This window comes from Molothrus ater, chromosome 15 (genome assembly GCF_012460135.2).
Source record: "Molothrus ater isolate BHLD 08-10-18 breed brown headed cowbird chromosome 15, BPBGC_Mater_1.1, whole genome shotgun sequence".
Classification (NCBI taxonomy): domain Eukaryota; kingdom Metazoa; phylum Chordata; class Aves; order Passeriformes; family Icteridae; genus Molothrus; species Molothrus ater.
Window position 1 is genome coordinate 15,331,088 of NC_050492.2, and position 25,357 is coordinate 15,356,444.

Consider the following 25,357-nt stretch of genomic DNA (forward strand, 5'->3'; position numbering starts at 1 on the left):
TACTTAATAATAAAAGCACTGGAATAAAATTACTTAAGATTTAATTATTATTTTAACTACAATGCTTTGTCAAGGGTGGAACTCCACTACTTTCAGTGATCTAATTTTCCCTCTGTACTAAGTGTGCCCAAGATTTAAGTTCTCATTATCTGTAATCGAATTGGGAACAGAAAAAATAAAGGACATTAGGATTAAATAAAATTTAAATAAATCCATGTGAACCTTGAGATAAGTTGAAAGTTTGCAAGGGAACTGGAAAGCAAAAGCACAATAAACACAAAGATAAAACTGTTTGCTTTGTTACAATCAACCTATGAAGGCAAACTACCCAACCATTAATTAATTAATTAAGGTGCCCATATATGTAAATACCTGAATTTATTGTTCCCACCTGCTGCTACCTAGAAAACACCTGAACTAATCCTGAAATAGGATAAAATTTCAATCAACAGCACCTTTACTTTTAATGTGGAATCAGCAAAATTGCCCAGGCAATGTGCTCTTCTCCACAAACAAAGCCATGAACAGAGGATTTGGGAAACAAATTGAATTTTACAAACACATCAGTTGTTGTAATAATCCATACTGAAATGTCACTTTGAGGTTGTGTTCACATAGGAGGATCAGCAGTACTGGAAAGGATAAAGAATGACATCGTAACACAGTCAAACAATTAACAACTCTCACGGAAAATGTGCAGTAAGGGGGAAAATGATCCATATTTTCACTATTTCACATAACAGATCAATTAGGAAGGTATTTAACAGAACCATTTGTACCTGGAAACCCTGCAGCTGTTTTCCCCAGCAAATTAAATCAGCACTGAAGGCTGGACTATGCTCTCTGGCACATTCATATCTCTAAACCCTTTCAGTCTCCAAACCAGAGCAGCGAATCCAAAGTGCCTGTGGAGCAGAGCAGCTAAACCCTGCCTCGTGCTGTGGGATTGTCTGGCTGAGCATCAGCTGGGCTGGGCAAACCCTGGCCCTGAACAATGCCAGGGGTGGCATTCTCGTGACCAGGGACATTTTTTGGCACTCTTTGTCTCCCCGGCACTCACACAGAGGTTTGATTATTCATGTGTAGCTCCTGCTATGCACCACATTTTTAGAGTCATAACTGATGGTGATAAAGTTTTTCCTCAACACATGGCTGTGTTTTCCTCCAGCGAGGAAAAGTTGAGAGAATTGGGAATGCTCAGCCTCATTGAGGCCTTCCAGTGGCTGAGGGGAGCTCATGGGAAAGAAGAAGAGAGACTTTTCACAAGCCTTTGGGAAATGGCTTCAAACTGAAACAGAGCAGGGTTAGATTGGATATCAGGAAAAAATCCTTCCCTGTGAGGGTGGTGAGGCACCCAGGGTGCCCAGAGAAGCTGTGGCTGCCCCTGGATCCCTGGAGGTGACCAAGGCCAGGTTGGACAGGGCCTGGGCTACCCTGGTTTAGTGGAACGTGTCCCTCCCTGCCCATGGCAAACTTCTTGCCATCTCTGATCAGATGGAACCATCTGCCAGGTCACACTCTAAAGTTTAATACTAATATTAACTGGGGGGAATAAAGGGCTTCAGAATAAGTGAGAGGGCCTGCTTTAACAAAATAATTACAGTCAAAACCTGCACAAAGTCTGATCAACAATTTTGGTACAAAGGCTACATTTAGATTTTCCACAGAACCAGCAATAACAGAAGACTTTAAACCTTGTTTAAAGGTTAACAGCAGCAGTTGCAACAATTGTACAAAATGCAGATTCAGGAGTTGTCAGGAGTTCAACTCTCTGCTGGTCCTTTACAAAGTTCATCTTTTAACCATCTCATTTGAAGGTCATGCAACCACTTTTCAAACCAAAGCAACAGTGAGAAGAGTAGCAATGACTATTTAATTTATTTCACTCAATTTTGAACAACCCAGATATTTGATAACTTATTTTAAATTGTGTTGCATGACTGAATAATCCAGATGGGCAAATGATCTGGGAAATTCTGGGCAACTTAAACTCATGCAGCAGTGCACAAATGATGAAATGCAGCTTTGCCACCTTCCTCGGAACAATTTATATTTTCTTATGTTATTGACACCTTGTATTTTAACCTAAGCCTTGAAAAACTCCACTCCAAAATTAAGAATTTTCGTCAGTTTCTTTACAGTATCAGCTAGAACTGGGACTAGAGTGACAGGAAAGGAAATTTCATGATGATGTAAGTGTGAAGCCAGGGAGAAGTCTAAAGAGAATTTCACATCCAAAAGCAGGGCAGATATAATTGTGACAATGCTCACTGTGACATTTGACTTCTTGGTGCCCAGCTCCCAAACTGCAACCTCCTGCTACAAAGCACGGGATGAGCTGAGTAATCCAGCTTCAAACAGAACTCCAACCAGCCTGCACAAACGCTGAAAGAAAGGTGTCACTTTTGTGGTGTCCTTTACCAGGACTTAGACCTGTAAGTTCTGGTGAGGTAAAGGTGCTCAGATCAGATAATGACTCACAAAATCTTCTAGAGACAACTAGGAATTCTTTTTTTAAAGAACAAGAGTGAGGCTTTTCCCTGAAAACCCAGTAAGATTAGAAGATAACAGCAGAACCTCTGTCTTCACAGAACCCTTTAGAATAAGAATAGTTCAAAAGTTAGAGCCAGGTGCTGCTGATATCTCAGGTGCACTGGGAGAGACAAAAATAAGATTTGAGACACTTAAGCCCCTATATCTCCATTCTTTAAAGCAGTCCCTTAACAACACGATGTCCAGCTGTCAGTGCCTTGTTCTGGGAAATGAGATGCAGCCTGGAAAATCCTGAGGTTGAGAAAAGTACCTGCTGCTAGAAAATGGGGTGAACAGCTTCTCTTCCTCCTTCTCTTTGTAAATCAAAGTGCCCACAGCTGGTTGTTTTTGCAGAGCTGAGTTCTTCTTAAACATTTCCCAAGCCACTTTGATAGAGAAATACTCCAGAGTCCTGCTAGGCCTCTTTATTCCTCAAGTAACACATTGTTCCTTTTTCGGGGCTCCTTTGTCTGAACAAACTCAAGATTTTTCGTTTCCAATGCTTAATTTTCCACAATGCCCACCCAAAGGGCTGTTATGTTGGCTTAGGAGAAAAGACAGGAAATAAACCTCCCTCTGAATAGGAAAAAGTGACCTGTTCTACTTTAAAACTACAAAACATTGGCAAAGCAACAGCAGAAAGGCAAATCCATGTTTTAATTGCTCTGGCAAAGAAAGGAACACAAGGCCTTCTCCAGGGATGTCAGTCATGGCAATTAATTAGTTCCAATGGGAAGAACTAATAGACTTTCTGGGGAAAGAAGCACTTTTGTGTGGTGGCAAAAGAGCACATGTGAGACTTATCAGGGTCTGTAAGCAGTGGTATTCCTCTATTTGCAGTACATTTGCTGCCACAGTTTGAAACAAGCAGCACAGCTGATGACTGGGAGTCTGATGCAATGTACTTACACCAAATGTTAAAAACACTTGCCAAGTTTTTCTTACTCAAGGCACCTTCCACCAGTAAAATGCCTATTTAAATCACCAGGGGGAAAAAAAAAATTTGTCTGCACTCTGATTTTTCCTGCTGCAATCCTAAATGGAATGCTGGAGAAGGCAAAGCATGACAACACTACAAGATGCTTGGGTTTTTTTTTTTTTTTTTTTGCTTATAAATGTACATCCTACTTGTAGCCTAGCAACAAAAGCAGCAGCCAGGGTAAGACGAGCCTGCTGCTGGGGCTCTCTCCTCAAAACAGGAGCCATCTTTGGTGTGTAACTTGACCAGAAATTTCATCATTCTGCACTAAAGCCAGCTCTAGATGTTAGAGGTCCCTGCAGCCAGCTCAGCTCTGTCAGCTTTGCTTTGCCACCTCCTCTCCTCTGCACGAGGCACGTCCAGAGACACTGCATGTGTTCAGCTCATCTCCACATTCAGGAGAATAAACCTCCTTTGCTAACCAAGGTTAGTGCAACCTCTCATTTCAGTGCTGACGGCTGCAAGCTTGTTTCTGCTCCTTGTGTTTTAACCCCCACCAATAAACTGCAGTAGCTCTAGCACTACCCCAGGGGTGTTCATGGCTTCTGTACTTTTCCCTATTTCATTTATCTTTTTCTATCCAGGTGATATTTTAATTGCACATTGGTACAAAGCCAATCTTCACCCCGCCCAGCAGTATAATAACAATAGATTATTTATAATTCAATAAATTAAAAAAAATATTAATACTCATATTTAAAATTCTGTCTCTGACTACCAGGTGTCTGACCTTGAAGTTATCTGGTGATTTCCTTCCCTGGAAATGATGATCCTGCAGCAGGGAGCCTTGTCTCTTGCAGGCCTGGAATCTGTGCCGCTGTCACACAATCCCTGTGACACAGACAGCGCTGCTCAGGGGACAGCGAGTGGTCAGGGACAGGTTTTGGGAGCTGTTATGTGTGCCGGGAGGAGGGGGGTGTGACAGCCCCACACTGCCAGCATCCAGCTCACACAGGGACAGGGTGGCACATGGGGCTGGGACCCTGGGGGGGTGACAGGGTGACACACAGAGCTAGGCCCCGATGGATGGAGGGGATGACACATGGGGCTGGACCTCAGAGGGGACAGGGCGACAAAACAGATCAGGGGCTCTGCAGGGTAACGGAGGTGGGGCTGGTCCCCTGTGGAGGGGCCTGGGGTGACAAATGGGGCTGTCCCTGTGGAGGGGCTGGCGGAGGCAGAGAGGGTGGGACCCCTGAGGAGGGAGAAGAGCTCACAAACAGATCAGGGCCTCTGCAGGGGTAGCAGAGGTGACAGATGGGGCTGGGCTTCTGCGGAGGGGCCGAGGCGCCACAGGGGGGCTGCTCCCCTGTGAAGGGGACAGAGCAACACGGGGCGCTGGGTCCCTGCGGAGGGGGCTGAGGTGGCAGATGGAGCTGGGTCCCTGCCTGCTCAGCACAGTACACAGCACTTGGGAGCGCCACCGGCTCCTCCGCCCGTTCCCGGCCGCAGCCCATCCCCGCGGGCACTGCCCGGCCCCGGCCCCGCTACTCACCCGGCCCCGGCCCCGCGCCGCGCTGGCCCCGCTGCCCGGAAGAGCCTCGCTCGCTCGGCGCGGCGGGCGAGGGGCCGGGAGCCGCCGGGGCCGCCCCGCTCCGCCTCGCTCCGCCCCGCCGGGGCCGGGCCGGGCAGGGCCGGGCAGGGCCGTGCGGGCAGCGCCCGGGGCCGCCCGCGCCTCCCTCAGCCCGCTGGCCTGAAGGCCCGGCTCGGCTCGGGGTGGATCGCGTTTCTCGCGCAGTTACTGTTGTTAATTATTTAACGGAGTAAATATGCTGGCGGGGACCCGCTGGGATCGGCAGGGTCCCACTGCTGGCCCCCCACAGCCTCACCAATCCCACCGTGTGCCGAGAGCGTTTGCCAGACAAACGCTCCTCGTGAGCTCTCTTGGGATTGATTCTCTGTGGAGCCCAACCACCCTCTGAGTGAAGAACCTTTTCCTAATTTTCTCCCCTGACACAGCTCCAGCGATTCTCTCGAGTCCTATCACTGGTCACAGGGGGCAGGGATGGGTGCTGCCCCTCCTGAGGAAGCTGCAGCCCATAAATTCACAGAATCACGGACTATTCTGAGTTTAAGGGACTCTCGAGGATCACTGACTCCAACCCCTCAGTACGGCCCGGAATGGCCCATACAGGGACTGCGGTGAGGTCCCCCATCAATCTCCTCCATACTGCACTGGATTGGGATTGTTGTTTCAGGGTTATTACCAGAAACCTAAGCCACACTAAGCCCCCAAACCTGGCGATGAGGGACAATAAATTGCCACGTGTGAGGACAGCACAGCTCAGGAGGCTGCTCTGAAGATCTCTCAAGTACGAGGCTTGTCACAGTGCTCACACCTGAGGGAGGAGATAAAAAGTGCATTAGCAGCCAGATAAGGAATATCCGCATGTCACTGTAACCCCTGCTCACACACATCCCCTCCTTAGCCGGGGTGCTGTGAGGCAGCAGCTCTCAGGGCAGAACGTGTCTTCATCTCTGTTTCAGCAATTCAGAGCTGCTGGCACCCAGAAATGATGCTCTGGATGCAGCTTTGGAGGAGGAAACCGGCACAGGGACAAATGGTGGCCTCCCCACTGTCATTTTCCTTGTTCCTGTTATTCCCAGAATGGCTGGGCTGCTGCGACAGTAGAAACACTTAGAATTTCAAACGTTTTGGTTTGTTTTTTTACTTCCCCTGAGATTCACATCAGTTCTGTGCAACCTGGAGGAGTGGCAGCTGTGCAAGCAGAGCAATCCTACTCTTCAGCTCTTTGGATACAGGACTGACCTCCCTCTCCCTGCTTATTGATTATTCATACTGAATGGGAATTTTGTATTAAAAAAACCATTTTATATTAAAAAGCCATGACTCTACCCCAGTATCAAGTGTTTGTGGAGTTGTACTTACTGATGAAAGCTTTGCTGTTAATACTCAACTTCTATGAAATTATATATATATATATATTTCATAAATAGAATTGTAGGCTGGAGTTTGTTTTCAGTTTTTAACTGAAAGCCAGCTCAGTTCATGATTTTTAATAAAAAAATTAAGAGTCAACCTTCATTCTGACACAGCCACATCCAATCTCAGATGTCTCCTGTTCTATTTCCCCTGTGGCTCCACAACTTAAATCTTAGAGATATAAATATGACAGTTGCAGCTGCGAATATACCAAGCGAGAGTCCATCATGAAAGAATAAAAATTGGCACTGATATCCTTGCACTGCACAACGAAATTTGTGCACAATTTATATATTTCCCTGCTAATGTCTAATTCTTTTTAATCTTGTCAGTCAGCTCCCAGTCTCCATGACCAGTGACAGATCCAACACTGGTACATCTGTGGTGGTATCTGGCCATAACACTTGTTGCTAAAAAACATGGCAATGACTGAGCAGAAAAAACACCTTATTCAGGAAATGGAAACAGCTGGATGTTGTACAGAGAAATAAATTAGTTGTTGTTGGGTATAACTGGCGTTGTTTTGTATGGTTTGCATTCTGAGGACTGATGTGTTCTGCCTGTAATAATTCCTTGTGTCCCAAAGATACCAACTTGTTAATCTGATTTAAAACCACGTGTGGATTTTTCTTCACATCACAATTGAAATTCTGCTTGCAGAGTATTAAATGTGGATATATGAATGCCTAAATTCTTTCTGAGTCACTTCATGCAAAGCTGCAAGAGTTAATAGTTTGCTCTGTGCTCAGTGCAGATGGTTTTGAGCAGCTACATAACTTCTCTTTCACTGGACGAGTCATTTCTCCCATTGCTGAGTAACAAATCTGATATTTTGCCATGAATCCTGGGAAGGCTTGAGATGGCTCTGAGCAATCAGCAGCAGCTACTCATGAGCTACAAACTGAAAGGCAAATGGGTGAATATGTGTAGTCACAGAGAATATCTCACCTCTGACTCTTTGTCTTTCTTCATCTGCACTAATTTTCACACTAAAGTGTTTTTGTGTCTATTAAAAACGTATGTCTGGATTAATGAAATAAACCCCACCCCAGCTCTTTCTGAAGCATTCCTTGCAGTTGCCTTATTTCCCAAGGGATATATTAATAAATCCTGCAAATTCCCATGTACGTTTGTTGAACTAGGGATGAATTTGACCATCTGCATGTTTCCACCTGGAAGAATTCCCAGACTATTACAGGGCAAATTCTTCCCTACACTGACCAGAAAAAGAGGATTTCTGTTCCTCCACAATTACTGCCTCATCGAAGAAACAAGCTTTATTGTATTTGCTTTCCTGTATTACCAAATGAACATTGGTGTAGTTTATATTTTTCTTCATTTCAAATTAGTCCTGAGAATCAACTGAGTAAATGAAGAGCTGCTGCACATGCTTTTCTGAACAGAAATGTCCAGTAAGTGGCACTGCAGGACCAGGAATTTCAAACCCCGGGTTGAAAACAGTGCAGTCAGAGTGAAGGCAAACGTGCTGGATGTCAAGACTTCTCTGTTCCATGAAAAAAAGTAGTTGCAGAGCAGTGGGAAATGATGTGCTGATGTTCCCAAAGGCACGTGCAGGGATCTGGGGTGTTTTCAGCAGCTGGATCAGGAATATGATGTCGGGAGCTGGCATTGGCACCAAGCTGGCTGTAATCAGGGGTTTGCCAGAAGAAAGCAGAAGCATTTCTGGGAATGATTCATTAGCACTCGATGGGAGGTGCCTGTGAAGGCTCTGTGCTGGGTTTTGCTCTCAGGAGCAGAATGCTGGGCAAGGTGAACTGCGCACATCCAGCATTTCCTGTGGTTTCCTGACGTAATATACATTAATTTTATGTAGAAGATCCAAACTTCAGACTGGAACATCAGTACACTCTGAAGGAGTTCAAGGATTGTTTTTGTAAATGAGCCAGTGATTTCTGTGAGTCTGTGTCAGTACATCAAAAACCACCACCCTGTCTTCCCAGTCTCAGCTGATAAGGACTAAACTATTATCTTGGGAAATTTGATCAAACAGGCAAGTAACACAACATTTTTTGGCAATATAAATTGTAATGAAACTCTTATATAAGCTGATAGAGTGTTACTTACAAAATCACTTAAATGCTTTGGCTCCATCTGCAATATTTGAACTCAGTTCCAGGTTACTCATGCTCTACTGTGCCAAGCTAAATTAATGCATACTCAATTTTCCTCTTTCTCTAGATGCACAGTTATATTGGATAAGAATGGAAGGGAATGAAGATGAAAAGCCAATCTGCATTTAGAAGGGACATAAAGCTGTGTTTAAAGGGATAATCCAGCCTTTCAAAGGGATTAGGAAGCCATTTCCTCTATGATGTGGCTATTTTATAAATGTCTCATGTGGGATCATTGCTGCCATGAAAGATCCATGCCAGCTCTCACAGCTCCTTCAAACAGACCTGACAATTTTTTTTCATCAGCATCTAGGGACCAGATATTGATTAATCCTTTTACTTTCACCTCTTGAGCCTCTGTGGCTTTTTAAAATAGTTAAAAAATATGAGAACGAGGTGTGTCAGCACACCAATGACAAAATCTGTCATATATGACAAAACAGGACACCAGAGGACAACTGGGCACATCACAACATGCAGATACACAACCAATCTGGAAAAACCCTTGACACTGGGCCACAACCTGGTGGATATACCTGAAAGCAGACAGAAGTGCCTAGAGAGAAATGAGAGATTCATAGAGGCAGGAATTCCTGGAAAGGTATGGAAAATGTCTAGAAAAACACAGGAAAGTCCTAGAAAATAATGGAAAAATTATGAGAAATTTTAGAAAAGAAAATTGAATTCTTAGACAGCTGTGGGAGAACCCCAGGAAAGCAAAATATGAGTTCTGAAAAAGTTGCCTACAAATTCCAAGGAAGTTGGAGGGAATTCTGTATGAAGTGAGGAGGAATTGCTATAAGGCAGTGGAGAAATCCTAGAAGGAAATGCACAGCTCTTAGAAAGCTGTGGGAAAATTCTAAAGAGCAGAAGGGAAATTTTGGGAAGCAGAAGGGAATTCCCATAAATAGTACACAATTACTGGAAAGCACTAGGGAACTTTCTACTGACATGGAACTTGTAACTTTTAGCCTCTCCTCTCCTAAATGGAGAGGGCCGGTTTGATGGACTGAGAAGAGGCTCTGGATGCCTGTCTTGGTGGAGCTGAGCCCTGATGAGCTTTGTGGGAAGGGAGCAGGAAGAACTGGCTGCCTTGGAAGGCCCCTGACCTTGGGACAGATGTTGACAAGTGGATAATGAACCTCAGGGAACGTTTCCAGCCTGGGAAAGTACAGCCTGTTAGAGACTGTCTCAGCAACAGGCAGGGAAAAGCCAAGGACATCAGAGCAGGATGCAAAGAGGGAGAAGTTACCCATGTTAGGGGGAAGAAAGAGTTCTGCCTGATGTGGTGGGCCAGGCAGAGAGGCTGGGACAGGATAACAGATCCAGGTGAACAAGGGTGAGAGTGGATTTGGGATAACATCATAATTTGGGGCAGTTGGATCACAGGGTTTTTCAAAGGAGTGAATGAAAGTTACATCAGGAGGAGCGAAGCAGCCCAAGGCTTAGACCTTGGTACAGATTTTTGTTTGGAATATTGTTCCAGTGTTTCATTGAGCTTGGTGGGATGTTTCTGACTGCTGTCAAGCCCAGATTATGTGGTTTGACTTTGACAAGGAGCCTTGGAGAAGAGTTTAATCCCAGAACCTGAAGGTGGAACTGCAACATTGCAACAACAGCAGGGTTGTGTGGGGAGCTGCAGATGGAAAAATTGCTGCTTGAGACAGCAGAGCTGCAGGACTGGCACATTTGGAGTGGTCCTTGCTGGACTGAGCCTGTGTGCTGTGGCTGGCCCTGCTGTGCTCTGTGGGGCTGCTCCCCTTGCAGAGAGCCCTGGCTGGGCTCCTCTGGCTCCCTGTGGTGCGGCTTTGAAATGCTGCTGCCACTCTTCACTAGGAGTAAGAAGTGATGCTTCTAATTATTTGGTAAGTATTAGTTTAGTTATCTTTAATTCAAGGATTTGTAGCCTGCCAGTGGAGCCTGACCATGCTGGATGTGTAATAATGTGGATTTAATAACCAAATGTAGAGCAAACTATTGTCTACTTGCTGTGGGTACCAAGCACACACTTCTTCATCTTATGTCCTGCACCAGAAAACCAACAAATCTGCTGTTAAACAGTTCTGTTAAACATTTCTCCATCCATCAATCAGGGGCTGGACTGGAATATGGGTAAGGATCTATTTGATGCTGGCACACAGCTCAGGAGTAAATCTGTAAGAGCAGCTTAGGAGGGAAAGTGCCACCTACCAAGCCATCTGCTGAGAAAATGGTATTATCTGCAGTCTCATCCACTGCTGCTAGCAATCACTGTCACACTCACTGGTGAAGAGTTCTGCTGCTAATATATCTATTTGTATTCTTTTTCTCCATCGCCTCAGAGTTAATTATTCCTCAGATTAATTTCATTCTAATGAATCATTCGGTATTGCTGGCTTTATTTCATCTCTGAGATGCTAATTAATATGTCAAAGCCATCTTTAACATGAAAAGTGCTGTCATTTTCTCTGTGACTTTTCTTTTGATTCACATATTCAGGTTTGTTTTTTTTCCTGAGGGCCTAAAATGTCCAGTGTGGAGTGAAAGAATTAAAGCTGTATAGTAGTAAAAATATGCATATGCAAATAAAGCCTAAATTGGGAGGCAATGGCCCACTCTGTATTTTGTGCTGACTTACTACTTTATGAGCCATTTCACATAGTAGGCCCTTAGCAATCAGCTAAGGCTTTTATTGTATACATGGACTAGAATATAAAATTCAGGAGTACATCCAGTCTCTACACTTGTCAGTGAAATGATCGGAAATTTTGAGGTATTTCACATTAGTTGGTGTAGATTAGGTTTTAAAGAAAGAATCTTGTTAGTTTGCTGTGGATTTCCTGGCACTGTTCTGTGCCGCAGGGATGAGGCAGTTGGAAGATGCATTTTCCTTTCCTTAGAGCTCTCCTCTCAGCTATAATTTATTCTCATCATCCTCTGCAGTTTGGCTCTCTACCCATTCTGGAGGGAAGTGTTGGCAGGGCAGTAATCCCTCTCCTGCCCCGTATCTCTGGCAGATGGAAATCCCAGAAAGAAAAGGGGGGAAATTTTAGGTTTCCCTGCTTGAGTGATTTCCAGGGTGATTTAAGATCCAGTAAATGGCCTCTGGATTGGCAGAGCAGGTTGAGCTGCAAGAGGAAGGTCACTCCAAGTATTCCTTGTGGGAAAATTTTCTTTCTCTGATCCTGTGGGAGTGAGTGGGTGGAACTGGAAAAACCCCATAAAAAGTCACTGCATGAGCTCTGCAGATTGAATAACACAGTTATTGGCAGCATCACACTGAGTTTGAATTACCCACAGCTCCTGGGGCTGGGGACTGTGCAGGTGACAGCTTCTGCTTGGACCCCTGGCAGCAGGTTTGGTACTTCTCTTTCTTTCCTGTCTTCCTCACCTCTCCAAAAAGAGCCATTTTGTTGTAAAATCTGGTGGGGAGCTCCAGGGAGATGCAGAGAGGGATCACTGGGGAGAGAGGGAAAGGTGAGCAGAGCCTGCACAGGCTCTGAGCAGGAGGGGGCTGGGAGGGGAAGATGGAACAACCAGAGGATGGTTTTCAGCACTCCTAAAGCCTGTGGGTGACACGAGGCTGCCTTTTGAGAGGCTGCCTGGTCTCCTGCAGAGCAGAAATCCTTTCTGCAGGTTCCATCTGCTGTGGCCCAGGGCTGCAGTTGGGCTCTCCTGGCTGGGAGTGATGCATCAGTGCCTGAGAGGGGAGATGCCAGGGGAGCAGCAGTGCCTGGTCCTGCCCCCTGAGCACCCTGCACCAGTGCATGAGCTCCAGATCCTGGGGAGCAGCAAATAAAAGCAAATCCTTGCCTTTTATACCTTCCTGCACTACCCTCTGTGTCCAGCCTGAATGAGCCCCCTCAAATGAGTAATTTAAATTCAGACTTTCATACATGGTGCTCCTCTCTGGGCTTTCTGATTTTTCTTTTCCCTGCCAGTGTTCAAATTTCCTCACATACTTCACCAGTGACCTGATGCCAAGGGATGCTCTGTGGCTGCCACTGGAAAAATAATTCACAAGTCCACATGTGCTGATGTGCTTTTTGAGATCAGCCCTGCTGAATCTGCCAGGCACTGAGGGCCAGCTGCAGTCACTATAATCTATAGTAAAAAAAAAAAAAAAAACAGTGCCCACACTCAAATACTGAATATTTAGGCCTCTTGTTGTCTGTCTTTGGGGACTTGAAATCATTTCTCTCACTGATCCTTTCTCCCTGCTGATGGGTCTTTATCATTCAAGAGTGAGCTTGAAATCCTTGGAGATGTTAGCAGTGGTTTTTTGCTCTGTGATTTTTGTAGTCACTACTGTGGTTTTCCTCATGGAATCCACAACGTTATATAAATTTAAACAATGTACTTCACTGATCTTTAAAAGACTTCAGAGCTGTTTGGTTTCCAGGAACCCTTGACTCTTCCAAGAAGGTTATATTGAGGCTAAATTTATCTCAGCTTATTAGTATAACCAGTTATTTACAAATCTGACAGCTCTTTTAGACATTATTTTTGAGAATATGCCTCAGCTGATTTCTTGTTTAGTAAATTCCATTCTTGCAGACATGAAAAGTCCTCCTGAGGGTGATGTGAGTACAATTTGTATCCACATACTACAATATATTTTGTAAATTCAGCTAAGCTTTCTCCAGGTCTAGTGTGTGCACTATTTAGCTTAAAGAATCTGAATTCAAGATCTGGGCTTTGTTCAGCTCAGACTTGGTCTTCCAGTAGCCAATTTTTGTTTGAATTGAGATCATTTGGATCGAAGTGCTACTCAGTATTTATATTTTTAAATCTTCATAAGGACCAAGTAGGGCCTTGTCTAACCAGCATCTCCTGGGAGGAGCAGGTGGGAATAGAGACACAAAATCTCTCCTTTGCTGGCCATTGCTTTGATTCCAGCAGCAGTCAGTAGTGATTGAAAAACATTAAATAAAGTTAAGCAGCTGTTTTATGTGGGTACCCAGGGAGAATTAAACAAGCTCTGTGCTTTTTTCCTGAATCTCCAGGAAACACCTTCACCATCATCCTGTTGCTGACAGTTTCAGGCAAGCCCAGAGCTGGACCAGAGCTGATTCTGCTCGCACTGGCTGGGGAGAGCTTGGTCAGAGAGCAGCAAAAGGAAAAATGACCCAACACTCGTGTAACTGGCTCCCAGAGTGGTGGCAAACTGCTGCCTAATCCCAGCATTAAATTTACCTAAATAATAATAGGGGTTAGTGGATTTTGCTTTTGTTCCTCACCTGGATATGACTGTTAAGTCATGAAAGTTTTAAAAGCTCATAAATTAGCAGAAGTGACAGATGAGTTCAGCAGGGTGCCCTGGATGAACTGCTGGTGTTTGAAACTGCTGAAGGGGCTTTGCAGTCAGGGCTGAGCCAGACCTCACATTCACCCCTGGACTGGTCACACAAACTTAGGGGAGAGACAGAAGAGAGGCTCTGGCTTCTGAAACTGATGCTTGAATTGCCAAAAAAATAAGAGCTGTGAGAGCCTTACAAGCTGCTGTGAGTAGTGTTCCAAAAGGATTCTTTAAATGTCAGATTCAAGTGAAACCCTCACTCATATCAGCAGCATTGGGCTCTTCCAATGCTGAGCCCAGCCTCTCCCCCAGGAAAGGCCACTCCCTGGTGAAAACGAGCTGAAAAGAAGAGTTCACTGGATGAGCTGATAAGCAGATGCTTGAGAGCAGACTTCTCTCTCCTCTGCAATGTGTACCTCAGTGTTTCTCTCCAATATGCCTCAAAAATTTTGCTTTTTGGGTGATTGCAACTTGTGATTTCTCCTGGAATAATCTAGGATGGCTGTGGTTGAAAGTCAATTTAGAAGAGCTTCTCGAAGTTATTGCAAATAAAATCAAGTGTGTTCAGTGGCTTCTTCTGCAGTCAATGTTTCCTTCAGTCCAGGGTTTCTATGGAAAAACAGGAACGTGCTGCCTTTGCAGCAAATACTTAACATGCACTAAACCTCACCTGTGTGGAGCTTTAAGAACAGGAGACAATAGAAAAAGGATCTTGAAAATAGAAAACTCACAGTGAGTTTCATTAGAGATCTCGATTACCAAACAGCACAGGATTCATTTTCTTGTCTATTTTCACCCTCCTCTGGGGATGAATGATGATTAAAGGACAGGATAATAAGCAGGGGGAGGGCGGGATGAGAACTTGGTGAGAAGCAGTTAAAATTTATAAAAAAAGAAAGAGAAGGGGAAAGGAAAACAAGTGTTTCAGTTAACTAGTCAAGATTAGCTTAGCACTGTGTCTGCTTTAAGTGACATTATGAGAAATAGATGGCTCAAAAGCAACTTCACAAGTGCTGGACTCCACAGAATTTATGTTGACAACTTAGTAAGAGTGTTCTTCTAGTACGTTTTTAAACCTCCCTGTGATGTCTTTTATATTTATCTCCTGATTTTTTGGGGGGTAAGATTCCTGTGCAAAGGCTGCAAACCAGCATGCTCATCTTTCCCTGCCTGTTGCAGCTAAGGTAAGCAAGGAAAGACCCTTTTGTAAACAGAATTATTTGAGTAACAACCGCTCCGGTTTTGGTGCTCAACTACCGAACGGGGCGGGGGAGTTTTGCCAAGAGGTTTTGGAGGTTTTGGCTCTGCTCGGACGGGCTTTCCCTGCCCTCGGGGCAGTGTTTGTGTCCCGCACGATCCACTCGGGACGCGGAGCTGTCCGCGGCTTTTCCCCGCTCCCTGCCCGCTGGATGCCGATGCCGGCGGCGGTGTCAGCCTCGGGGCCGGGCTGGGAGCGGCGTGGGACGCTGTCCCCGGTCCGTGCCCACCCGCGGCCGCCCAGGAGAGGGAGCCCGGCGGCCGCGGCTGCGCCGGGAGCGGGGGCTGCGCCAGGCGGGGGGCGGCGCACGGAGCGCTGCCCCGGCCGAGCCCCCAGCCCCGGCCGCTGCCCCGCCGTGCCGGCAGCGGCTCCCGAGCGTGCTCCGGGCTCTCTCCGCTGCCCCGGTGGCGGTGCCTCGCCCCGCGGCCCCTCCCGAGCATCGCCCGTCGCGGAGGAGCGGGGCCGGTACTCACGGTCCGCAGCAGCGCACCGAGCGCGGCTCGGGCAAAGTAATCCCGGCTGCGCTAAACTCCACGGGAGCCGCTCCCGGAGCCCCTGCTCTGCCTCGGGCCCCGGCTGCCCGGGACGTTGTTCCCCGGGAAGGCAGGAAAAGCTGCCCAGAAGAAGCGGCGCCCGACCGAAGATGTTAGAGGAGGCGAAGGGGGGTGGCTTTTTGGCCGCTGCGTGCCTCCATGCCTGTCATTCCCTTGTGTTAATCCTTTAGGAAGGAGTCGCCAGGCAGACAGAGCGTTCCTGGAGGGGCGATGCTGCCGAGCCCTGCCCCGGGCAGAAGGAAGCAGCCGGGAGATGCGCGGCCCGGGGCGGGCAGCGGGAGAGTGTGAGGAGCTGCCTCCGCCTGCGCCTTTCCGAGAGGGAAAAAGCATGGTGAGAGCTGGACCCGATCCCTGGAGCGCAGCCCCGCTGAGCAGGAGGTGGGATTATTCCGGAGTAGTTATGGAGAGCTATAACTTGGCAGCGGAGTGTTAAAGCGACTTGTTCCTGCTGGGAGAGGAACCCACTGCGGGCATCGCCGGCGTGGTGGCCGAGGGAAGGTCACTCGGGTCCTTCTCCTCCTCGTCTCGCCTCTTTCTTCATCCGGCAAACGACCGAGGGAAAAACTGGAAATCGTTCTTGGCAGCGTTGGGAATACCGTGCCTTTTGCCTGGGATGATTTGCCCTGATGTGCCGCCTCAACGGGATGTACAAAGTGCGACTGGGACTGATCCGGCCAACAAAGTTTGCAGAGTGATCAGCAGGGGCCGTGGGATGGAGGGAGCTGGGCACACACCAGCAGGGTCCGTCACGCACGGTCCGACGGCACAGACCTGCTGCTCCCCTGAAAACTAACTCCTGGTGGTCCAACTCTTACTTCTCCCCTGCCAATTTGCACTTTCAGGGAAAAAAAAAACAACCCACATACACGATGCAATGCAGTGTTCCTGTGTTGGTTTTGTATATAAGATTTGCTATGCAATTCCAAAACTAAAAGAGGAGGAGAGACGGCCCTGCGTCCCAGAGCAAACAGGGAATCAGAGGTGAAAGGTAGGAGCCAGCATTTCTTGTTTAAGTCAAACTAAATAATCTGAGCTACTTCTTGCTGAAAACCTTTAAAACACACCTACTGTATGTTTATTTATTTTGTCTTGGAAATGTAAAACAGTTTGAAACAAAGTGAAGATTTGCTTTCTGATACTGCCAAGAATCAGTGAGAACTGGTGCATTTTGTAACAGGAATGTAGTGAGGAGGAAGGATGGAGTGTTTCATCAGTGAGACATTTAGGGAACTAGAGAAAAGGCATCTTGTCTGATACGCCTCAGTAAATATGAAGGGCTGGTGCAGTGGGCACTGGAAACACTCGATCAATAGTCTATTTAAGTGGGAATAGATGCAAGCATGGAAAAGTGATTGCTTTGCCGTGTGTGGGGTGTGTTTGCAGAGGACGGCAGCAGAACATTTACAGGTGAGCTGTCTGAGTTAGGCTACTCCATGCAGGGGTGGTGCAGTGTGTTTCTGAAGGGATTGCTGAAAACCCTCTGTTTGTAGGGTGGACTGTGTTTGTGCATTTTCAGTTCCTGCCCACAGAGCTTTCAGGATGTTGTTCAGGATGATTCAAAGAGGGTTAGGTCTGTCTGGGGGCAAAGGGACTGTAGGAAAAGACCTTTGCTCTGTTTGGTGATGAGTAATTAATGGCCGTCTGATCTCTGTGATCTCTGCAAGGAGAGGAGTTGATGTCGTCATGAAAATCATGCTATGATTTTCCCTCAGGAGAAGCTATGACTTGGAACGACACCACTATGGACGGGGAAGGGTTGCTGGTGGAAAGGGACTCCTCTTCCTTTCGGATCCTCACGGGCTGCTTCCTCTCGCTCCTGATCCTCTCCACGCTGCTGGGGAACACGCTGGTCTGCGCAGCTGTCATTCGCTTTCGCCACCTCAGGTCCAAGGTCACCAACTTCTTTGTCATCTCCTTGGCCGTGTCAGATCTCTTAGTGGCAGTTTTGGTCATGCCTTGGAAAGCTGTGGCTGAGATCGCCGGTTTCTGGCCTTTTGGTTCATTTTGCAACATCTGGGTGGCCTTTGATATTATGTGCTCAACAGCCTCCATCTTAAACCTCTGTGTCATTAGTGTGGACAGATACTGGGCCATCTCCAGCCCGTTTAGGTACGAGAGGAAGATGACCCCCAAGGCAGCCTTCATCATGATCAGCGTGGCGTGGACTTTGTCCGTGCTGATCTCCTTCATCCCAGTGCAACTGAACTGGCACAAGGCTACAACCACGAGCTTTTTGGACTTCAATGCCAGCTTAGAAGGCGTAAGCACGGACAACTGTGATTCTAGCCTAAACAGGATGTATGCCATCTCCTCTTCTCTAATTAGCTTCTACATCCCCGTGGCCATCATGATAGTCACCTATACCAGGATATACCGGATTGCTCAGAAGCAAATCCGGCGCATCTCGGCTCTGGAGAGAGCAGCAGTGCATGCCAAGAACTGCCAGAACCCAGGTGGCAACAGGAGCAGCATGGACTGCCAGCAGCCAGAGAGCAACTTCAAAATGTCCTTCAAGAGGGAAACAAAGGTGTTAAAGACCCTCTCTGTGATCATGGGGGTGTTTGTGTGCTGCTGGTTGCCATTTTTTGTGTTGAACTGCATGATTCCCTTCTGCGAGCCCACCCAGCCCTCCAAGGGAGCAGAGGCTTTCTGCATTAATTCCACCACCTTTGATGTTTTTATATGGTTTGGATGGGCCAATTCTTCCCTCAACCCCATCATTTATGCCTTCAATGCTGATTTCCGCAAGGCATTCTCCACCTTGCTGGGCTGCTACAGGCTCTGCCCCCTGGCTGGCAATGCCATCGAGACTGTCAGCATTAACAACAACGGGGCCGTGGTTTTTTCCAGCCAACACGAGCCCAAAGGGTCCAGCCCCAAAGAGTCTAACCTGGTTTATCTGATTCCACACTCCATTATCTGCCCGGAAGAAGAACCTCTTAAAAAGGAAGATGAGGAGGGTGAACTGTCAAAGACCTTGGAGAAAATGTCTCCAGCACTGTCGGGTATCTTGGATTATGAAGCTGATGTTTCTTTGGAAAAGATCAATCCCATTACACAGAATGGGCAGCATAAAACCTGAACAGTAAGGTTTACTCAGCAAGACCTAATGGTGTATATTGTAATAATCTTTTTTGGGGAAAAAAAAAGATATACGAGATTCTTTTGGTAAGAACCTAAGCTCTAAGGGGGAAAAATGCACATTTACACCAAGCCCAGAATCAATTTTCCTGGCATTCAGAGCAGATTTAACATTTCAAACAATAAACAGAAAAAGATACTGGAAATTGGTTAAAAAAAAGGATGTTAAACTGTACTGTTCACCCTGAGGAAAATCTACAAATTTAGATACAGTGCAGTTACAAAGAAAATGTTGCTTCTTCTCTGTACAGAGAAACCAATTTCTAGGTAAAAGTGAGGCAAAAGATAAATGTTGAGTATTTAAAGATTAATGTTTACTAGAAGTTAAAAGATTGCTTTGTCTTGTGATAGTGGGTGTTAACAGGTCCTAATTAATGACTGAGGGATTGTAAAGGTAGGTAGATGCCTTCTTAAAATTATTTCTGACAAATAATTGAGCCTTATAATGAGAATGGTTATTTTTAAAGCTTTGGGAGGTAATATGTTGATACTGGTTTTATTTATTTATTGTTTTAAATTGATATTTTTCATATGTTATAACAGATCTAGCTTTATTTATGTTATTTAAGATGTTTAAATAATGGGATATTTTTGAAGTGTCATAACTGCATTTTGACCAGTCAACCAGTCAGCACTTTATTACAAGCTCTGATAGTCTGGAGAGCTGGTGAGGGGAATGGAGGAGAGTTAAGGAGCTCAGCAAGAAATGAAGGAATCAACAGAACTGATGCTGTGTGGAGTTGGTTTGCTTGTGGGCTTTTTTATTTTTAAGTGGATTTCTTTCAAAAGATAGGACCAGAGTTGACTGAGTTGCGAATTTTCTTCCCTTATAGAAATAAAAGAAATTGCTGCTATTTATTTTTAAAAAGTTTCATGTTACAGAGACTTTGCTAGAATGTCAAGTTTGTGGATCTGTAAATACCTTAAATATGACTACAACCTTAAGAAGAATCCAATTTGGGAAGGAAAGCTTCTTAGATAACAATTCTTAGTATATAGTGTTTTGTATTTATGTAAGATAAACAGCTTTCTCAGACTTTTCTTATTTCAAGTCTTGGATATCTTTTCTGAACAAACACACTGGGTTATAATGGCAGGAAGGATGACAAAATCTGGTTATCCTGCAGGACCACCTGGACCCTGCTGCCTGTCTGCTCCTCTGTCACAGTCAGAGTTAAAACCTGAGGTCCCTGGTGCTTTACCCTGGGAGCTGGGAGGACATCACAGTTTAGTGATTGCCATGTCAATACTCCAGTCAATAAAGGAATTGTGGCCTCAATACCATTTTGGATTAAAACATTTCTAAATACGGCTGGAACTGCAGCCTCCATCTCGAAATCCTCCTGTGAACTCCAAAAAAGTTGCCAGTGTTTAATTAAAAAATCCTGCTACTTTGCCACTGTCCTTCCCTGCTGCTTTCCCTCTGTAATGCCAAAAGCAATCAGTGAGCATTAGCAACAGGAACACTGGGTGTTAATATTCAGCAGCATTCAAAGGAATCCATTTCTTTTCTAAATGGGAGAAAATACCCTTTGAGAAACTTTTTCATAACATATATCAAAACAAATGTGTTGTCAGGAAAAGAGAACTGAGAGGAAAAAAAAAACCTTAAAGTCTAACAAATTATATACATCCTGCATCAGGTCTGTGTATTTATGTATTGTGAATGTTTTCATAATTTTATTGCCTGTATGCTGCTTTCATACATATAATAAAATTATTTTGTGAACAGAAGGTCAAATAAAGCAATCTACATTGCATTTATTAAATACATGCTGATTTTTGGCAGTTGTATTGATTGTGTTAAAGGGACGGATGGTTCCTTTATTTTAACATTTGCCCTTATTTGGGATCACACCCATGAGGCAGATGGGAATTTCTGTTAAAAGCAGAGGAAAACCTCCTTACTAGAGACCACTGAGCCCTTGCTCCAAATTAGGATTTGAAAGCAGTAAAAGCAATTTGGAAACAGCCACTCTCTGCTTTAAATGTGTAAAGCTTGGTGGCTTTTATTTAAAAGATTAGCTTTGCCTTGGTGTAACAGCATTGTGAATTTGGTTTATAACATGCTTTATTGTTCTTCCTTTTTTCTTTTTTTCCCTCCCAAGCTGTGGAGTACTTCTCAAAGCCTGCTACAGCCCCACTGCTGTCTGTTTTTTGGAGCAAAAGGAGCCATTTCAGCAGGGAGGTGATGATGGGTGCAGCTGAGGATCCCTCTGCTCCTGGCAGCCCTTTGCTTTTGCCTCTGTCAGCAGATTCATTTTGAAATGAAGAAACAAATCTGCATGGTCCCTTCTGCCTTGAGCAACACCAGCATGACCAGCCCAGCCCCTGGGACTGGAGCTGGTGCAGGAGCTGTGGGAATGCCCAGGTCCCCCTCCCTGGCTGCTCCTGGGGTCAGTGAAGCAGCAGGTCTGAGGCAAACAGGGCATCCTGGCTGCCTCCAGCCTGTCTGGGCTCCTTTGGGAAAATTTCCTAATGCCTGATTTTTTTGGGGGGTACCTTTGAGGAATTACTTCATTTCTTAAAAAGTACACAGGCCAAAGAGGAGGTCTGTGGTTTCTTACTTACTCTCAAAACTTCCAGCAGTCTGATATAAAAGCAAAATACAAAATATGGTTTAGGGAGATCGTGTAAAGCAAGGTGCTGTTTTTGCAGGAGTTCACAGGGGATGATTTGTATTCTGTAATAAAAGTTTGCTCTGCTTGATCAGGAGCTGTCACAGAACCTCCCTGCTTGCAGAAGGATCTGAGTTTCAGGGGTCTTTGTGAAGTTTGGTGAAGTGGTGCTGCTGCTGGGAGTGTCCCCTAGGTGTGAGAGACTGGGGAGACACTTGGATGACTTTATTTTATTGTTTTAGCTCTCATTTTATTTAACTAATTTTTGCTTCTGGCTCCTTTTCCTTCCATACATTTTAAAACAACATGAATTGGCCTTGATCCTCATTTACCAACACACCCCATTTCCTCTCTGTTTTCCAGCCTTGCCAGCGAGTGCCTCTCTACCTGTCCTCTCTTCCTTTCCTCTCATTACTACCAGAGCCTTTCTGTTGCCTTTTTTGGCTTTATTTGCCCCAATTACCCTTTGCTTGGAAGAAAGTCCAAATTAAAATCCTTCCCCCCAGCACAGCCAAGAGTCCCCTTCCCACACCCTGCTGCCAGAAATGCCTCCCTTACCTGCTGCAGAGCCTGGACACCAGAGTCAGGGGTGGCTGGCAGGGACAGCAGCAGGCACCTGCTGACTGCTTCTCTATTTATGTGCTGAATTAATTGCCCAGAAGCTGCATTCATTACCTGCTCTGTGCCTGCTCCCCAGCTGCTCAAAACCAGTGGTCTGCTGGAACTACTGGTCACACCAATGTCAGGGGGCACCCCGGGGGCTGGAGGAGTGCCAGGAGTGCCTGGCTGGGCTCTGGAGCTGATAGCAGGGAGCTGATGGATGAGGTTTGGCTGGAGCAGCCTGTGAGGATTGCTGCCCGTTCCACCCTGGCAGGCAGCTGCTGCTCTGGAGCTCATTTCTGAGAGTGTCTCCCCTGAGACAACTTTGGCTGCTTTGGTGGAACCCCTCCCCAGGAAAGTCTTTTCTCACCACGTGCTGCAGTGAGTGGCTGGGCAGAGGCAGAGCCACAGAGGAGCAGTGAAGTGCCAGGACACTGGGATGTCACTGCTGCCACCAGGATGGCCCCCACATCTGCTCCAGGGGAGTCAGGCACTCGTCTCCCTGCCCTGTTCATGCTTTCCTCCCTGCCCTGTTCATGCTTTTCTCCCTGCCCTGTTCATGCTTTCCTCCCTGCCCTGTTCATGCTTTCCTCCCTGCCCTGTTCATGCTTTTCTCCCTGCCCTGTTCATGCTTTCCTCCCTGCCCTGTTCATGCTTTTCTCCCTGCCCTGTTTGTGCTTTCCTCCCTGCCTTGCTCACACTTTTCTCCCTGCCTTGCTCACACTTTTCTCCCTGCCCTGCTCACACTTTTCTCCCTGCCATGCTCACACTTTTCTCCCTGCCCTGCTCACATTTTTCTCCCAGCCTTTCTCCCCTCCAGCAGCATTTTCTCTTCAGAGTGCCCCTTGCTGTGTCCCTTTCCCATGACAGGACATGAATGCAAATTTACCCAGATAAACCAAGGAACCTTTTTTTCTGTTTTTGCTTCCTCGTGACTGAAGGTATTTTTCTCTTTGTGGATGGAAGAGGTTAATAATTCACCTGGTGGCCTTGATGAAGGAGCTGTTGGCAACAAATGAGCTGCAATCACCAGATTAAATCTGAATATATTTCTCCCCTTCCCTCGTCAAGAATTTTGTGCTGATTTGAGTTTCTAACTTAACAAAGCGTGCAAAAGACAGAGGATAAATGAGGAAATGCTTTTGCTGAGGTACAGGTGTCATGACACAGTTATTGGGAGCAAATCCTGGATTTTTTTCAAATCAATAGCCTTCAGAAGCAACCACATCTGATTGAAATCTCAAAAACCTGCTAATTGTTTTGGTTTCTAGTGTAATGACAGCAGAGTGTGTTCCTAGAGATGAGCACGTGGCCTATGTGGCCACACAATGAATGTGACTTAGACAGGGAACACTGTGGTGTTTCTTTCATAGCTTTCAAAAGGTGGAAACACAAATCCAAGGTGTTCTTGCACTGGTCTGTGAACCAAGTGTTGGGCTCCAGTCTTGGTTCAGGTGATGATCCCATCTTAGAGAGAGGATCTGGTGCTCCTGCCACACCCCAGATCTCAGGGTTGGGGCTGCATTGTGGCACCAACCTTTCCTGAGGGATCTGCTGAGCCCTGGGCTGGCTGCTGTTCTTAATGATTTGGATGCCTCTCTGTGTCAGTGCCAATAATCTATTGTCATGGGCATGTTCATCCATCATCCATCATCCTCAGTTAAAGGATTCATGGAGCACGTGGAAGGGACAAATGGCGAAGTTAAATGAAATTTCTTTGTTACAGAAGCAGGAGATGAACCAGGCCTGCATCACCTGCATTAAAAGGACAAAGCTGTCAGGACTGACAGATTTCCATGCCAGCACTTTGTGCCAGAGAGATGAAATGTTTTAAAAAATTGTGAAAACACGCTTTGAAATTGCATCCTAAAAGTGCTTTAAATAATAATAATAAAGAGATTTAACAATGCTGTTATTTACTTTTTCACTTTCTTGTTTACTAAGCTTTTGTGGCAATTCCTGTAATGAATTCAGAATTATAAGTGGGACCATCCAGTTTCCTTCTCTTTGCTCTTCTGTGCTGGTGTCAGAATTTGATGTGGATTTGTGTTCTCAGCTGAAAAAAACTCTGCTCCAGCAGCTCCTGCAGTCTCCTGGCACCTCCTGGAACCCTGGATCCCACCAAGTCTGTTGGGAACAGCGAAAGGAACCCCCTGAAAACAGCTGGTTTTGAACAGTGGGAAATTATTTTTGAGAAAAAAAAAGGCATTTTCTGTTGGCATCTTTTTTGTAAGTCCAAAACCTGATCCATTTTATTGCTTTTCTGAATTTGTTTGCAAACAGTTTGAGTTAATTTTCACAAAAGCAAGATTATGGCTTAAAGAACAGCAGTATTTTTGAAGTGAGAAAGATTATAATAGTTAAAATTTCAGAAAAAAACCCCATTATGATTCTTATAAAGTAGAACATTTTCAATGCATTTTATTCATGTATGGACAATCTTAAAAAAAGAACAACTTCTGATTAGAACAGTTTAATGCAGAAACTTCCAGTCACATTTATTATTTGCTTGAGAGGATAAAATACAGTGATAGGGAGCTTTGGCATAAGGTGTGGCATGAGCAAAAGCCTTTCTAGCAAAGAGTATAGGCAGTTACATTTAGACATTTAGTAATTTCAGTTGTGCTGTTTAGTCCCCCTCGTTGTAAAATATTGATTATATTTTAAAAAATTGATTAAATGAGTATGTGAAGGTAGCTTTCATTATTATAAGTGTGATTAATTGGCCTTTTGCTGGCATTCTCTGTGGACTTGTACCTCTGTAAGTGGCATTTTTGTACCCAGGCTACAGCGCAGGAATTCCTGCCCTTTGGGACTGTCTTGCTGCTTTTCAGCAGGAACAAATTCCTTCTTGTCCCTTCCCTGTCTCTAATGCATGTTCACTCCTTCAGCCTCTTTATCCTTTACTTACTGGCATAAAGTAAAGAGTAGGAATGTGATTTGAAGGTGATTTTAGCAGGTGTTTGCAGCCCAGCCAGGGCTCTGACTCGTGGGACACTGTCACCCTTAGGTTGGATGTGACATACACACATGAGCAGGGTCTAAGAAGAAAAAAGTTTTTTATTCATTTATTATTTATTCTCCAGCTTATATACTCCTAACAAAGCGTGATCTTAAGTCATTAACTACATCACAGTAACTTATTATATTCACTGGTGCAAAGCAATTAGCTTCAATATAATTGGCAAAAGTTTTACAGAAATTTAATAAGGCACATATACACATTTAATATACACATTTACTTATGCATGTAGTCTAGCTTATAAAAATTTTCATGTATCTTTTCTAATCTGTTTCCATGCTGACAGCCTTGTCTTCTTC

The 25,357-nt window shown here is 45.4% G+C and overlaps 2 protein-coding genes across 3 annotated transcripts in view; one reads left to right on the plus strand and one right to left on the minus strand.

The window, feature by feature from the left end:
- Positions 1–5,116, minus strand: part of SFXN1 (sideroflexin 1) — a 21,795-nt gene extending 16,679 nt beyond the window's left edge. The window contains exons 1-2 of the mRNA XM_036391979.2: positions 5,007–5,116; positions 4,242–4,342 (exon numbers count right to left, since the gene is read on the minus strand). The gene's annotated coding sequence lies outside the window, so the exon portion shown is untranslated. The remainder of the gene's footprint in view (positions 1–4,241; positions 4,343–5,006) is intronic.
- Positions 5,117–16,540: 11,424 nt separating this feature from the next.
- DRD1 (dopamine receptor D1) lies at positions 16,541–20,591 on the plus strand. Of its 2 annotated transcripts, none has more exons than XM_036391978.1 (2): positions 16,541–16,665; positions 17,342–20,591. In XM_036391978.1, exon 2 carries the CDS (start codon positions 17,398–17,400, stop codon positions 18,757–18,759), a length of 1,362 nt encoding a protein of 453 aa, XP_036247871.1. In that variant the 5' UTR covers positions 16,541–16,665; positions 17,342–17,397; the 3' UTR covers positions 18,760–20,591. The 2 variants fall into 2 exon arrangements, with proteins under 2 accessions (XP_036247871.1, XP_036247870.1); XM_036391977.1 differs by having other exon boundaries at positions 17,390–20,591.
- The last annotated feature ends 4,766 nt before the right edge of the window (positions 20,592–25,357 follow it).

What these genes read in the sequence shown, in the direction of transcription:
- DRD1 (XM_036391978.1), top strand. Translation starts at nt 17,398, where the DNA reads ATGACTTGGAACGACACCACTATGGACGGGGAAGGGTTGCTGGTGGAA.